The sequence below is a fragment of the Lissotriton vulgaris genome, chromosome 12 (genome assembly GCF_964263255.1).
Source record: "Lissotriton vulgaris chromosome 12, aLisVul1.2, whole genome shotgun sequence".
Taxonomy (NCBI): domain Eukaryota; kingdom Metazoa; phylum Chordata; class Amphibia; order Caudata; family Salamandridae; genus Lissotriton; species Lissotriton vulgaris.
The window spans coordinates 544975132-544989476 of NC_141700.1; the positions used below are offsets into that span (position 1 = coordinate 544975132).

General features: G+C 41.4%; 2 protein-coding genes across 2 annotated transcripts in view; one reads left to right on the top strand and one right to left on the bottom strand.

Annotated features, from left to right (window-relative positions):
- Window positions 1-568: 568 nt before the first annotated feature.
- On the bottom strand, window positions 569-7966 carry LOC147677698 (uncharacterized). The gene is made up of 2 exons (XM_086946491.1): window positions 6606-7966; window positions 569-964 (listed from the first exon to the last, which is right to left on the bottom strand). Exons 1-2 carry the CDS (start codon window positions 7747-7749, stop codon window positions 942-944), a joined length of 1167 nt encoding a protein of 388 aa, XP_086802617.1. The 5' UTR covers window positions 7750-7966; the 3' UTR covers window positions 569-941.
- Window positions 7967-8301: 335 nt separating this feature from the next.
- Window positions 8302-14345, top strand: part of COPA (coat protein complex I subunit alpha) — a 191404-nt gene continuing 185360 nt past the window's right edge. The window contains exon 1 of the mRNA XM_086945342.1: window positions 8302-8550. Coding sequence (XP_086801468.1) covers window positions 8511-8550 — 40 coding nt within the window. The 5' untranslated portion in view covers window positions 8302-8510. The remainder of the gene's footprint in view (window positions 8551-14345) is intronic.

Below are 14345 nucleotides of genomic sequence, written 5' to 3' on the forward strand. Positions count from 1 at the left end.
GGTAAGTCAAATTCAACTCAATCAGACAGTGTTGCGATTGAGGACGATGGTGAATTATCAGAACTTGTATTCATCATTAATATTAGTGGAGCTTTGGTTTAAATTTGAGTGGACACAGGTGCCACCATCATTGTTCTGGCTTACACTGACTTTAACACTCTGCAGCATAAGCTTTGTCTTCAAACAACAGATATACAGATTTATAGGTATGGTTCTAAAATGCCCCTTGGATGACTGCATATGTTGTGTCTTTTTTTCACCTCAAGCATAGACCACCCTTCACCAGTAGTGAGCACAGGTCATACTCTAGTGTGTTTCTAGCTTACCCTTACTAGGAGTGAGGTCCCTACTGGTACAAGATGTATACCTCTGCAAACTAGAGACCCAATGTCTAACAGTCTTTTTATATCATTTGACTCCCTCCTTCTGTTTCAGGAGCTCATCTTTTTCTTTTATCTTTCATTGCCACAACCAACAATTTATTTCTCGGAATCAGTGATGGTAAAGATCTGTAAAGGCTTCCCGATCTAGAATGTTCAATTCTATTAAGAACTCGGAGGCGAGGACTGAGGATTACGCTTCTCTTTCTTTACTGTTTATTATCATGTTCTCCTTGGCAGCAAATCACAATTAACGTTTCGAAACAAAAACTACATTTTTCATGACTTTCATATGACGCCATGTTCCCTGCACCAATATCCATGCACTTGGAACATAAAAGTCCTCAACACAATTTTAGTGCCTCTTTCTTTGCAAAATGTTTCCAAACATAAGGTATAGTGTCTTGTGAGCAAAACATACAACAATGTCCTCAATAGGTAAAGCAAACTTGCAACTGCGTTGTCAAGAACAAATCAACTGTGAAGGGTTGGAGAGAACCATCTTCGATCCAGGAAGCAAACAGGGAGAAAAATCTCTCTCGACATTATCCACTGAAACATCTAGTCTTGTTTCTGGTTCAAACCTGAAAGAGAGACAAAGAATATGCCACGTAACATACAATGTGATGCAGGGAAGACAAAAGATTGTTCAGTCAAGCAATTATTCAATAACTTTTTTGCTAAGGGTGGGATAATCCTTGCCTCTGAGCCTTTAATAGAATTGAAAATTCTAGACGCGCAAATTTGAAACATTCATAAAAGCTTCTCCATCACCACTGAGGTAACATCCATTAATGGTTTATAATAGAAAGACTTAAAGGTGTAATCTGAAAACCAATCTGTGGTCCTAATTATGTCCTTTACTGGGAACCTAACAGAAAGGCTTTGGACACCACATCTTCCTGTAATGAGGAGCACAATAATAAAGGGACGTTCAACATGGATGCCACCGTAACTTAGGTGGGAGAGGTATTGAGTGGTCTAGTGGCTGGCTAGGATGGAAGGAGGTGGAAGGAGTGGGGGAGCCCAAGGAAAAGGGAGGACAGTCAAGAACAGAGGCGAGAGGAGGAAGAATTCGGAAGGTGAGTCGAGAGGAGAGAGGCAGGGATCCATACGGAGAAATTAGTGGGTGGAGAAGGCAGCCGTTGTACGGTGGAGGTGAGAGCACTGAGACTGGAGAAGATGGATGAGAGTGAGTGGATTACGGAGACCTGGAGGAACAAAGTGTAACTACTACTGACCCAGTGGTCGGAGGGAAGAAGGATCTGCAGTACCACATGCTACGGCGCAGGAGAGGGGTTGTGGCCTCAGGCAAGTGCATTTTCCAAGGTATATGGAAAATTCTGGTAGGGCATGTGGGGAAGGGGGACAAATAACTGGGGAAAACGTGAAAGTGATCACGAGGGGCTTGGAACAGTAGGAGACATGATAAAAGGGGAGAGGTAGCACCGGATGAGGCATGCAAGGTTGTTGACCACCGGAGCCAGATTCTTAATTCCTTCTCCCTTTGTTCATCCGAGGGACCCATACCTTCACGTCAACTGACCAGGCACTACTTTGTGAAACTGGGAGAGATAATGAGTCAAGGAGTGACTGTTAGTAGGATAGAAGGAGTGATAGGATCGCCTCAGTACGGACTGTGAACATTATAAATGTGTCAAAATAATATCTCAGCAGAAAAACCTATCACTTGGGTGTTAGTGAGTATGAGTTCACACTCCCCTTATTGAATAGGCCCCAAATCTACTAATGTCAATGCCTTCTTCTGACATTAAAAGAAGGGTTTAGGTTACGCACTCCGCTTTTGAATTCAACTTGAACAGGTTGTGGTGTGCATCAGAGATATCACTCCCCGACAGAGGTGTGGTAATCAATATATAGTCCGTGACACTTAGGATAAGTGCCAACTCCCTGAGCAACAACCAATGTAAACGAAAAACGTTTTATGAAGTTTTGTGTCAATAAATTTCAAATCAAAGATAGACGCTTCTATGGATCATACATATATTGTATTTACACTGTTTTCAGAACACCCCTGATGAAGGACTTCTCCTGCCCGAAATGCATTGGGTGAATTGATGAACTTGTAATGAAATAGATGCATCACATTTGGAAGGAGTGTTTGAAAAAGCTAATTTCATGAACAAAAAAATTCATGTGAAAACAACATGGAATAAATACGGAGATAATCCACTACATCTTTGATTTGAAATTTATTGACACAAAGCTTCATTAAACGTTTTTCATTTACATTGGTTGTTGCTCAGGGAGTTGGCACTTATCCTAAGTGTCACGGACTATATATTCTTCTGACATTAACCATTTTACCCATCTAACCAGAGTTGCAGATGATACAGGTTTGTAAGTTTTTTGCAAAGCAATCAACAGTTTAACCTCATTATCTTGTCTGAACTACATATTCTTTCAAACATTGAACAATATACAGTTTTGTGTTACCTGGAAAGCTGGGATACGGGAATCCTTGAGAATGTCTTTGTCCTCTTACAGTATTAAACTAGACTCCATCTGAGGAGAATCTACTACCTGTTAAATCGAAGGCTCAGACATGTTTCTCACCTGCAGGATACTAGTCAGAGGAGCACTGTCAGTTTTGCAGAGAGTTGCTTTCTTGAGCAATTATAATTGGCAAATTCTGAAGGACTTGTATCACGACGTTCGCATTGCATAAATGGGTGTATTTCAGTTTTTAGGGAATAAGTAGGTGATTGCTAGCATAATCCTACTTACCAGAGGGTGATCTCTGAGTGGATTCCCCTCTACCATGGAGGTCCTGGCATGATAGGCAAATGATAATTGGTCACTGATGTGTAGGCCAACCCTTCTGAAGCCAGTTCTACTAGGAAGTTAATTACAGAGTACACCGGACCCCCCAGGGAATCCATATTCCGTTCATCACAACGTCTTGTCCATTTTCACTAGGCTGACATTTTTGGGTTTCCTCTGACCATGACTGTGTGATGTTCGATTCAAATTTTTCTGATTGGCCTGGCAAGAACCAGTGACTCTTGAAATGTTCCAGGCCATGAGAAGCAATTGCCCTTGAACTATCAAGGGATGTTGAAATCCCAATGGGGGCAACAGCCAATGTGAGAATAAGGGAAGTTCTACTGGAGAGACACAAGACATCTCTAGAAGTCCTGAGAACCATAGAGGAGCTTTCCACAGAGGAGGCACCAAGATCAGCTCTGTCTATTGGTCACAGGCTTGAGCTGATACTCTGGGATTCATAAGAAACTGAGAGAATGCATAATTTAGAGGACCGTGTCGATTGTGGAGAAAGGGATCTATGGCGGTGGCCATCAGGTCCGGTCTCCAGCTGAAAAATCTCTGCATTGCATGTTCAGGCAAGAAGCGAAGAGGTACATATTGGATGTATGACGTTACAACGCATACTTTTACCACGCATGCCTTTACAACGAATACCTTTACAACGCATAGTGCTTTGGGGTGCTGGATAGTGAATAGTTTAATTTACTATTCCAACTCCATAGCCCGTGGACACTAGGGAAGGTGGTGGATAGTAAATTAAACGTATTCCCTATCCTAGAGCGCCCCCCAGCGCAATGCGTTGTAATGGTTTTCGTTGTAAATACTGCGTTGTAAAGGCACTGCGTTGTAAACGTTGCGTCGTAAAGGATGTTTCCCGTCCATATTGCATTGGCGCTAAAGTACCTGAAAAGATTGGAAGATCCCTGGAATCTCAAAGATATCTTGTAATCCAGTCGGCCACCACATTGTTGTGACAGAGGAAAAACTCCGCTCTCACAGAAATACTATGCTGAATTGCCAGAATTCTTTTGCTATTTCTACTAGCACTCAGAGCTTGGTGACCCCCAACTCTATTTATGTACTGTACTGCTGATATTTCGTCTATTTGGAGCATGATACAACCAATAGATTTGCAAGAGGAGAGAGTTTTGATTGTAAGGGAGCCCACCAACAGCTCCAGGCAATTTATGCAAAGAGCTAATTTGTCTGTTGACCAACTGCCTTCCGTGGTGGTACCTTAATATTTGGTTGTGTGTACAAACAGAGGGTATCCCCGACTAGAGTTCCTAATTCGGGATAAATCAAACAATTGAAAGTACGGAACAATTAGGAACTGGTTAAGGTGAGGGCTATGACTGACATTAGACAACAAGAATTGTGTTTAAACCAAAGTTTGTGTACAAAAATATTTATTCTTTATTTAATCATAGACGTTTGTTTTTTTTTAAAAGAAGAAAAACTTTACATGTGAAGAGCTTTCTACATGTATTGAGTACTGTGGATTTTTCAAATACATTTCAGTACATATTAAAACATGGCTATAGGTTACAGAGTACTACGCGCGTTTCGGCTGTGAGCCTTCATCAGGAAGCCATGATTGTTTCCAGTTGCCCTATATAGGGAAATACATAAAATAAAAGATATAGAAATGTGTATCAATATCATGTTATACAAATTCATAATGTCAGTCAAGTGTCCTACACAGTTAAAATCTGGTGGGGCAAAACCTCACAGTGTCTATCTATATACAATATTTACAAGTGTCTTATCTATCTTCTTGTCTCTACATATCTACAAACATATGTACAAATATACATAATATATTTGTACATATGTTTGTAAAATAGAGAAGCATTATGTTGTATTACTTTTACAATCTAGTAACCTGTAGACCCAGAAATGTATAGCTGTAAATAGATAGGTAGAGACAAGAAGATAGATAAGACACTTGTAAATATTGTATATAGATAGACACTGTGAGGTTTTGCCCCACCAGATTTTAACTGTATAGGACACTTGACTGACATTATGAATTTGTACACATTTCTATATCTTTTATTTTATGTATTTCCCTATATAGGGCAACTGGAAACAATCATGGCTTCCTGATGAAGGCTCACAGCCGAAACGCGCGTAGTACTCTGTAACCTATAGCCATGTTTTAATATGTACTGAAATGTATTTGAAAAATCCACAGTACTCAATACATGTAGAAAGCTCTTCACATGTAAAGTTTCTCTTCTTTTTAAAAAAAACAAACGTCTGATTAAATAAAGAATAAATATTTTTGTACACAAACTTTGGTTTAAACACAATTCTTGTTGTCTAATGTCAGTCATAGCCCTCACCTTAACCAGTTCCTAATTGTTCCGTACCTTAATATTTGGTGCCACAACTCCAATGGCTGGCAACTGATTCTATGAAGGCCAAAGATGGCTGTGTTGTTCCAGGCTGACGTGATCTAACCACCACTGCAGCTCTGCTTTGGTCTGCAGACTTAGTTGGATGAGTTTTGAGTATGATACTTCCCTCTGAAAATGTTAGATCTTTAGTCTCTGCAGGCTTCTGTAGTGCAGAGGACTGGGAAAGATGGCTTGGACGGGCGATGCCAAAAACCCTACAATCCTGGCTAAGACCTTCAGAAACACTTTGTCCTTGTTCAGAGGTGTCCTTATTTCTTTGTGCACTGCCTTCGTCTTCTGATATGGAAGGGATAGTTGTGCAGTCACTGAGTTTATCTGGAAACCTAGAAAGTCTACAAATTGTGTCAGCGACAGACAGGATTTCTTCTTGTTCAGGAGACCGAGCTCTTTAAGGAGCTGGATCGTCCAATTCAAATGGGTTAGCAGGGTCATCAACAGAATGTCTTTGAGATATATAATCAATTTTACCTCCCTGGTTGGGAGGTTCTCTACTACTAGCTTCATCATCTTGGTGAAGCATCAGGAGGCTTATTAGAGGCCGAATGGGAGGACTTTGAACTTGTACCAGAGACTGTCCCAGAAGAATTGCAAGAAATCCTGTAGGATGGAAATATCAGACTTGTGAAGGGAGCAAATTTAGGTCGAAGAGCATCATCTAGTAGTTGTTTACGAGCAAGACCCTGAAAAGATGAATCCCCGCCATTTTGTAATGGCGGTACAGTACCTATATGCTGAATTCTCTCAGATTGATTACCAGGTGGGAACCTCTGCCCTTCTTGGTCACTACAAATATGTTGCTGCATAAACACGCAGAGTGAAGAGATGATTGCATCTTTCAAGAATTGAATTTTAATGCTTATAAAAGTCCGTTCTTGAAGGAAAATTTGGAGAGGATGACAGGACATGGTTTGTAGGGGAGTTCCATAGAATTTCAAGCACCCAAGCATCATTCGTCAGACATTGCCTATTGGTCAGAAAGGTTTTTATCCTAGGAAGCTAGAATGATTCTTACCTGTTGAAGTTCCCGGGGTGCGGAAACCTCCTCTCCCATATCTGCCTCGGCTTCTGTTGGGGAAGAATGTATCTCGTGATGAATGTAACCATCCGTGACGTCTGGTTTGGAAACCTCTGGAGAGGCATTGTAGCAGAACTTCACCGGGCGAATGCCCTCTGTATCGACCGGCCCTTCCAAAAAGGTATGGTTGGGCCACCTTTTGGAGAGAAGTCTGTGGCTTCTCTATGGCTGTGAATGTGTGGACACATTTGACTAGGTCTTTAACAAACTTGTCACCAAACAGGAGCCCGTTGGCTAGTGGGCCTGCTTCTGCTGTTGCAAGATCTGCTAATTTGGGGTCAATTGTGATGAGAATAGACCTTCGGCGTTCCACCGATAGGGCGCAATTCGCGTTGCCTAGTTGGCAAAGAGCCATTTTAGCCCATACTGCCAAGATATTGGGGTCAATAACCGAGCCTGATTCTTTTGCTTGTACTGCCAACTCTAGGATTTTACAAAGGGGGCCCGTAAGATCTAGCACTTTGTCTTGACAGGACTCCCATGATCTGTCGAATTTTTTCTTGGGATCGTTGGTGGAACATTTTAAAAAGGTCAACAAATCTGGGTCTAATTTTGGAGTTTCCGCCACTTTGTCTGGGAGCTCTGGTCTGGGGCATTCTGCGCGTAGATTACGAACGTCCCTGTTGTAACTTTTGCGAAGCATTGTGTGGGCGTATTCTGCCACCTGGGAAATTGGAACCCAACCTGGGTGTACTGTATTATTAGGATCAAAATCTGGTGAATGTTGTCCGCTAGTGGAGGGTTCTAGTGCAGAATATGCGTGATCTGGAATAGGGTTCTTGGAAATCGAGTGCAGGGCGGCCGCATGATCCAATTCAGTAGACTTCTGTCTGGCCTTGGAGGCCATAGGAGTAGTGTCGCTGGAAGGTATATCGGGTTCATCAGAGGGAACAGTCAATGGCCTATACATGGTGTATTTACGCAGTTGTCGTGCAAATGGTCCTAAAGCCACTGAGAGGGCTCTCTTGACTGATTGTGTGATAGATTTATCCAGGGCCTCTACGAGGCTATTGTCCAGAAAATAGTCGTCATTCATATATTGTTTATAATCGTCATGGTGGAGAGGACTGGATTTCGCCATTGGTGCAATGTATATTCAAGCAAGTCTACCAGGCTGTATCAGGGAGTGTGTAGAATGATTTGTGATCGAGGGATACAGGATGAGGGCTATAAGAGTACCCACGAGGGGTGGCAAACCCGATTGAATAACGCCGGCGTGTCAGGAGGTGGTGAAAGAAGACCCTCGAGTGGAACCAGCTGAAAGTATTAACTTCCTCAGGTTTTCCCGGGCGTAGACTGGCGAAGCTATCAGCACCTCTGGTGGTGGAGACTGAACTCCATACGCTGCGTAATTAAACTAGGGAATGCTGGGTATTGTAGTTTTTTTTAATTGCCAATCTGACCGCTATCTAATAAATAGCCACGAACTCAGCGTAACATTGGCCTCCGACTCTTTCATGAGATTAGAGCTTTTGAGCAATAAGAATTGGATAATTCACATTTATAATCTACTACTGTATTCTTCGAGATCAAAGGTATTATTTAGTGAAAGTAGCCTTTCAAATATGGCCACCAAGTCGGCCGGCTCGCCTACTCATTAGTCCTGTCTCAGTGTTGAAGCTCCTTCATGCCCGAGAGACGTCGACTGCTCCTTCCACCGCGGCACTTCCGGTACGCTGACGTGGAGCAGCAGAAGCGGACTTGGGGAGTGCTGCCTGTCGGTAGTCCCAGGAAGAGAGGGGCGGATAGGTTCTTTGACGTCCCGGGCAATATTCTGTCGGGTCTGGGTCCACGAGAACAGCTGAACCTGCGGGAGCCTCTGTTGATCGGAGAAGAGAGAAGATGCTTACCAAGTTTGAGACCAAGTCTGCCCGGGTGAAAGGTGTGTGAGGCCGCGCGACTTTTACAAGCTCTTGGGGGTGCAGCCGATGTTCATTCTATTGAAGCTCTGTGCTTCGTCACCTCTCCCGATCATACAGACGTCGGTTGGTTAATAGCAGTGATGTGGGTTGATTGTGTTGGCCTTTATCGGTGCTTGCTGGCATCGGGCTCTTGGAGGAAATGGCAAATTTGTAATTGGGGTGCCTCAAAGGTGGTCTTAAAGTGCTGGTAGCGTTAACACACTGTGGCGGTGTTGTGGAATCATTGGAGTGCCAATGGCATTGTTTTGAGACTCGTTTGGGAAATATTAGAGTACACTGTCATGAGTACTTTTATGTTTTTCCGTATTTTTGTAACCATCAGACTGAAGTATTCTTACTTGCCTTTTTGTATTGCTTTGCTAGGTATCCCCCTCCCAGTCTTTAACATGCTTCAAGTTATTGCCTGAAAATTAATGATTGGGTAATATGGAACAGATCTACATTGTTGCAAATTGTATATGATTTGATGGCAAACATTCTATAAAAAGGCGTTAGAATGGGTATATATAGTGATGGTAACTATTTGTGACGAATGAAAGCACACGTACAAATATTTGACTTGTACTATATAAATAACGCAATTATGTATTTTGTAATGGACTTATGCGCACACACATTATTTGCAGCATATGCCAAATTCCTCCTCCCAACAATTGTAGATGTATTCATTGATTTAATTCTGTTTGCAATCTTGTGGATCATTGCTTTAAACCACAGGATTCCAAAGAGTTTGTGAATGTCCATTGCATAGTAAATAGGCATGCACCGCTGCCCTTAGTGCCCTACTGCATTTGAGACATTAATTTGACCCTGGAATTGTGCTATTCTAGCCTCTGCTTAGAGGTCTAGGCTGGTCCTTGGTGATGCGAGATCCAGAACCTGTCCAATGGCTCGGAGGGGTGTTCAAAATGTCTACTATTGTCCATACCAGGGGTGTGGAATGTAATAAAATATCTACATGTCCATGGGGCAGGTTGCTTGATAAATATACTTGTCCTGTAACAGAAAACACTTGTCCCTTTGGTGCCATGTAGTGTGGCAGTAAATTATGGCAACAATGTCATAAAATAAGAGCTCTTATATACCCTCTCTGTTTATGCCAGGGCTCATACAATAGTAGTGTTTGAATGCTTACAATCCCCTTATGTCTTATTATCTACTGCATACTGAGGCTGTAAGGGAGTGGTAAGCAATAGTTCCAGGGTTAGAATGCCCTTTTGAGTCTGTGCAAACCTACTAACTTGCATGTATTAAGGGTTTTCAACAACTCCTCTCTAATCTTTTCCCATGCTGAGTAATGTTGGAAATTTACTTCTGACAATGGCAGATGTAAACCTTCTATTTTGGAAAAGGGGGACCCCTATATAGTACTGTTGCACTTGCTATACATAGGGAAGAAGTAGAGTTATGAAAGGTCTGTAGCCAAGTGACAAAAATAATTAAACAGATTGTTTTACAGTTTTCTAAAGTGAAAACAAGAGATATTATAATCCAAATATAAATGATATATAGAGTCCAACTGTATACAAAACCAATAAGCATTAGATATTTCTGATATGACTTTATTCTTCTTTTTGTGTGTGTATATATATATATATATATATATATATATATATGTATATATATATATGTATATATATATACACTTTTGTTCTTTTTTTCTTTCTATTTTGGTTTGTTTTTTTGGTGATTGTTTTTTGTTATACAATATTAAGTTAAAATTACATTAGAAAAGGTACAAAATCAATAGACATGAAACTGTGTAGAATGTTGAAGGCAAAGCGGTAGACACCACTACGCGCGTTTCGGCTCTTGAGCCTTCTTCAGGTGACCGTCTATTGTTAGAATTTCAGGGAGTCAGTGACTCAGATTTGATGTGGCGTGGATGTAATAAGTCAGTCGGTAAAAACGGCTTCTTGAAATATCAGAATTGAAGAATTGTAATCCTATAGGGTATCTTGTGATATTTTAGTCCCAAAGGAGTGATGGGAGTAATTCTAATTTAGATTGAAGTTTATATTGATATCTCCACAATTATGTTTCACTTCAAGCAGAGGAAAAAATGGCGATGGAAATGTAAGAAGAAATGAATAGCTCCACATTTAGGATTTACATCAGGTAGTGGAAGTTGATGACGGATGGTGAATACGAAAAATAGTTGACCGTCTAAAAGTAAGTTGAAAATAGTTTCCCAGGAGCGAAAGTCTTTGTGGTTGGGGATATGCCCATATCTTTATCCGTTGGATTCGATTAAATTGTTTAAAGCTCCTGGTATCACAAAATCACGACGAGGGCCGACAAACAGAGACGCTGGATGCAAACTGAATATTGTATAACAAAAAGCAATCACCAAAAAAACAAACCAAAATAGAAAGAAAAAAAGAAAACAAAAGTATATATATATGTGTATATATATATATATATATAAACATTTTTCATGTTTAAATACAGTTCACAAATATTTTATAGGATTACTATTTCTTGTCCTACTTATGTAAATTCTTGGGAAATCATGGAAGCTGTATAGCTGCACTTAATGCAAGGCCATATACAATGGGTGCACGTTTGAGACTTTATTTAATAATTGGGCCACTAATTTGGTCTGGCGTTGACCACAACCTTTTGCTTTTATTAAAATTCTGTTTCTCTCTCTCTGTATTGGCTGGCTCCACTGTGAGTGACAGCATTCTGCTCTTTCACGAGGAGCATATCGGCCCACAAAAGTAGTTTTGTTCAGTGCCAGTAACTACTTTTGGCAGTGTGTGCTTTTTGAGAACAAGAACAATGTTTGCTTTTGCCAATGTTTGTTTTAATGGTGAGGGCCCGGCAGCTTCCACACCAATTGGGTTTTACAAAAACCATGCCAAAACAAGTCACACATTGCCAAAATTAAGAAGCTGACCACCAATTTCAGACATGCTGGCTTTGCCAATGCTTGTTTATTTTTGTTTCCCATAATCTGTTTGAAACTAGTTACAATGGTTTTCCATTCTTAATATTTTTGGGAAATACTAGCATGCATGAACACATGTTACTAAATGATGCTGCAAAGACATTTTACTGTAGTTTATCAGAATTTTTTTCCTGTTTTCATTTTTACATGAACATTTTATTTTGAAAGCAAAGAATCATCAATCTTGCTTTCAAGCTTTTGCAAATATTTGCATTAAATCAAAGCACATTCTGGGAGCATTATACACACCCTCACATTGCCAAACTTGAAAATGTGTGTACACATTTTTACATTGGATCCACTGTCAGTAGTGCAGTTAGAGCTTACAAAACGTATTAGAGCGCTCACCCTAATAATAAAGGCAGTTAATGAACCACAAATACAAGTTTGAACAGCATTAACATATGGACAAAAATATTACCTTAACTGCAGACAGTGCCCTTCCCTGATCCATAATGTAGGACTGCAAACTGGCAGCCAAAGGGTTTGTGCAGCAGGGGGTTGGGCCTACTTGTCCCAAGGACGATGAAAACTTGTTGCCCTTGACTCCAAACTATATGTATTGGGTGTTGGCTATAGGAATTGGAGAATACAAAAGTTGCTGGGCTGTTCCTGGGTTAAGAAGAAAGTACGTGTCACGTGACGTGTGGGATGTTGGTAGGGTCTGGAGTTCTACCCTTGGGAATCAATTTTGTTGGATGTAATGCCCTCCCACACCTTTGCAGGTGTCATGCTTCATAATCTGGGCATGCTCCTTATTGGGTCGGAGGTGCAATACCCAACGGGTGACACCTCAAAGAGGGGCTCTTTAGCGGTGATCTTTTTCCAACTGCCGTATAGATGACGTGCGGGTGTGGGGCCAGAAAATTGTAGACGTAAAAATGTGGATTAAAATAAAGCTAGGGGTACCAAGGAACAGTTTATTCTGGTGGTCCTCTGCTCTAATTAAAATAATTCTGAATGGTACTCGCTGGAATGTTATGCTTCCAGTGGCGAGTATCCTTCCAGTTGGTGCTATTGTTCGGTTGACATGTTTCTCGCTTGTGTCTATTGACTAGCTATTCTTCAGGAACTATTATAGCAAGTATCTAAGATGTTCACTGTCTACATAAATGTGTTCTCACTAGTATATTGTCAGGTGTACAAACTAGTGCATTTGCTAACAGAAAAAAAGGGGGGGGGGGGTTTCTTATTCCGTAGTAGTACCTGTGTTAAGCTGCAACTACCTGGTGGGGAAGAAAGGAAGCAAAGCACAACAGGTACAAAACATAGCATCAGGTGACTTCGTATAGACTGTGTTGCATGCTAGTTTGTGTATTTTACTAGCTTGTACCAACACACTGAAATTAGTGTTCATGCACTCTCCTCAGTCAACCACAAAAGTGGGAGTGCTCCTGTTGACAAAGACGGTAAAATCCATTCTGAAATAAAAACAAACAACAATAAATGCAGCAGTTATCGTGTAGGTGATGAAGTCTCTAACTCACCTAATCAGTGTAGTGTTCAGGTAACAGTATCCAGCGGGTATAGCATCAGGTTAACTCATCCAACATTTGGCTATTCATAGAAGGAAACCATAGTAAACACCCCTGTTAACCTGTTGTACCTCTCAAGCAAAGCGCTATTGCCTGTATAAGCAGCTTTGCCTGTAACTGCCTTCTGTTCTAAAGGCAGTGAGATTCCCTCGTGTTGTTCACTCCTGAGGTATGAAAAACGACCATGTAACCCAATGCCGTAATGAATGAATACAGTCAAAATCATATTTTAGTCAAAACTGGGAGCCCTCGTGTCTCAGTAGAGCTTCATGGTGCCTGTAATGTATTATAGGTTAGACTACGAGCATTTAAAAAGTTGCAACCCTAAGTGCACGTATTTGTCTTCGTGGTGTTGATGGTGGAGCATTATCCCGGTTAGCGATATGTTCTAAACGTGTAAACCCGCCCAGTAGCCGGTAGTTTATGTAAGTGTCTGATAATGTCTTTAATGATGTGCAGCCGTAATTGGCAGTTGCCGTATACTTTAAAAGAACTGAAGTCTTAGCCCCGATCTGTTTCAATCTGGCTCTAAGCCGCCTCAAAGTAAGTCGAAGAGACCAGCGGCGGCGCTAGCCATTGCTGCCCGGTGTCTGTCTTGAATAATGAAAGGGCGTGTGCGGACAGGGTCTAGACTAATGCCGGCATTAAAAGGTTCAAGGACCGCCATGAGCCTGCGGGCTATGATGACTTACTTGTATATCCCTGTGCTGATTCCTGTGCCACCTACCCCTCGCCGCCGGATCCGGGTGGTGAATAAGGATTAGGTGACTCCGGCTTATCAGTGTTCGTAGGGGTCACATGTGAGTATGACTCTGCAGATCGAGGGTCACATGATGGCTGCTGTGGGTATGGCGGCTATCTTGTAGTGGGGTCGTTCCAACTGTATAACGTTAGAAACTAAAACTGGGACTCATCTTGTTAGCATGTACCAAGGGTCTGATAGGAGTATGATGAACTCCACCCCCGGCTCATCGTGTCATTGTGCTTAAAAAGGTTTTCTGGAAGTGTAGTCATACGAGTGTTGTGGTGATCATGGCAGCCATGTGTAAGGCTAGTGGTCACATTAAGATTGTAGTAACCATGGCGGCAATGATGTAATGCACTCTTCTGAACTGCTTATAGTCAGGACAGCCTGGTCAGAAAGAGGTTTTTTTTGTGTGTTTGACTGACACTAAACTTCGTTTGCTCATATTGCGAAGACTTTTCTAATTTATGAGTACGGTAAATAGAAGCCCTAGTATAGTGGCCCCCCTTAAAGAGTACTCCA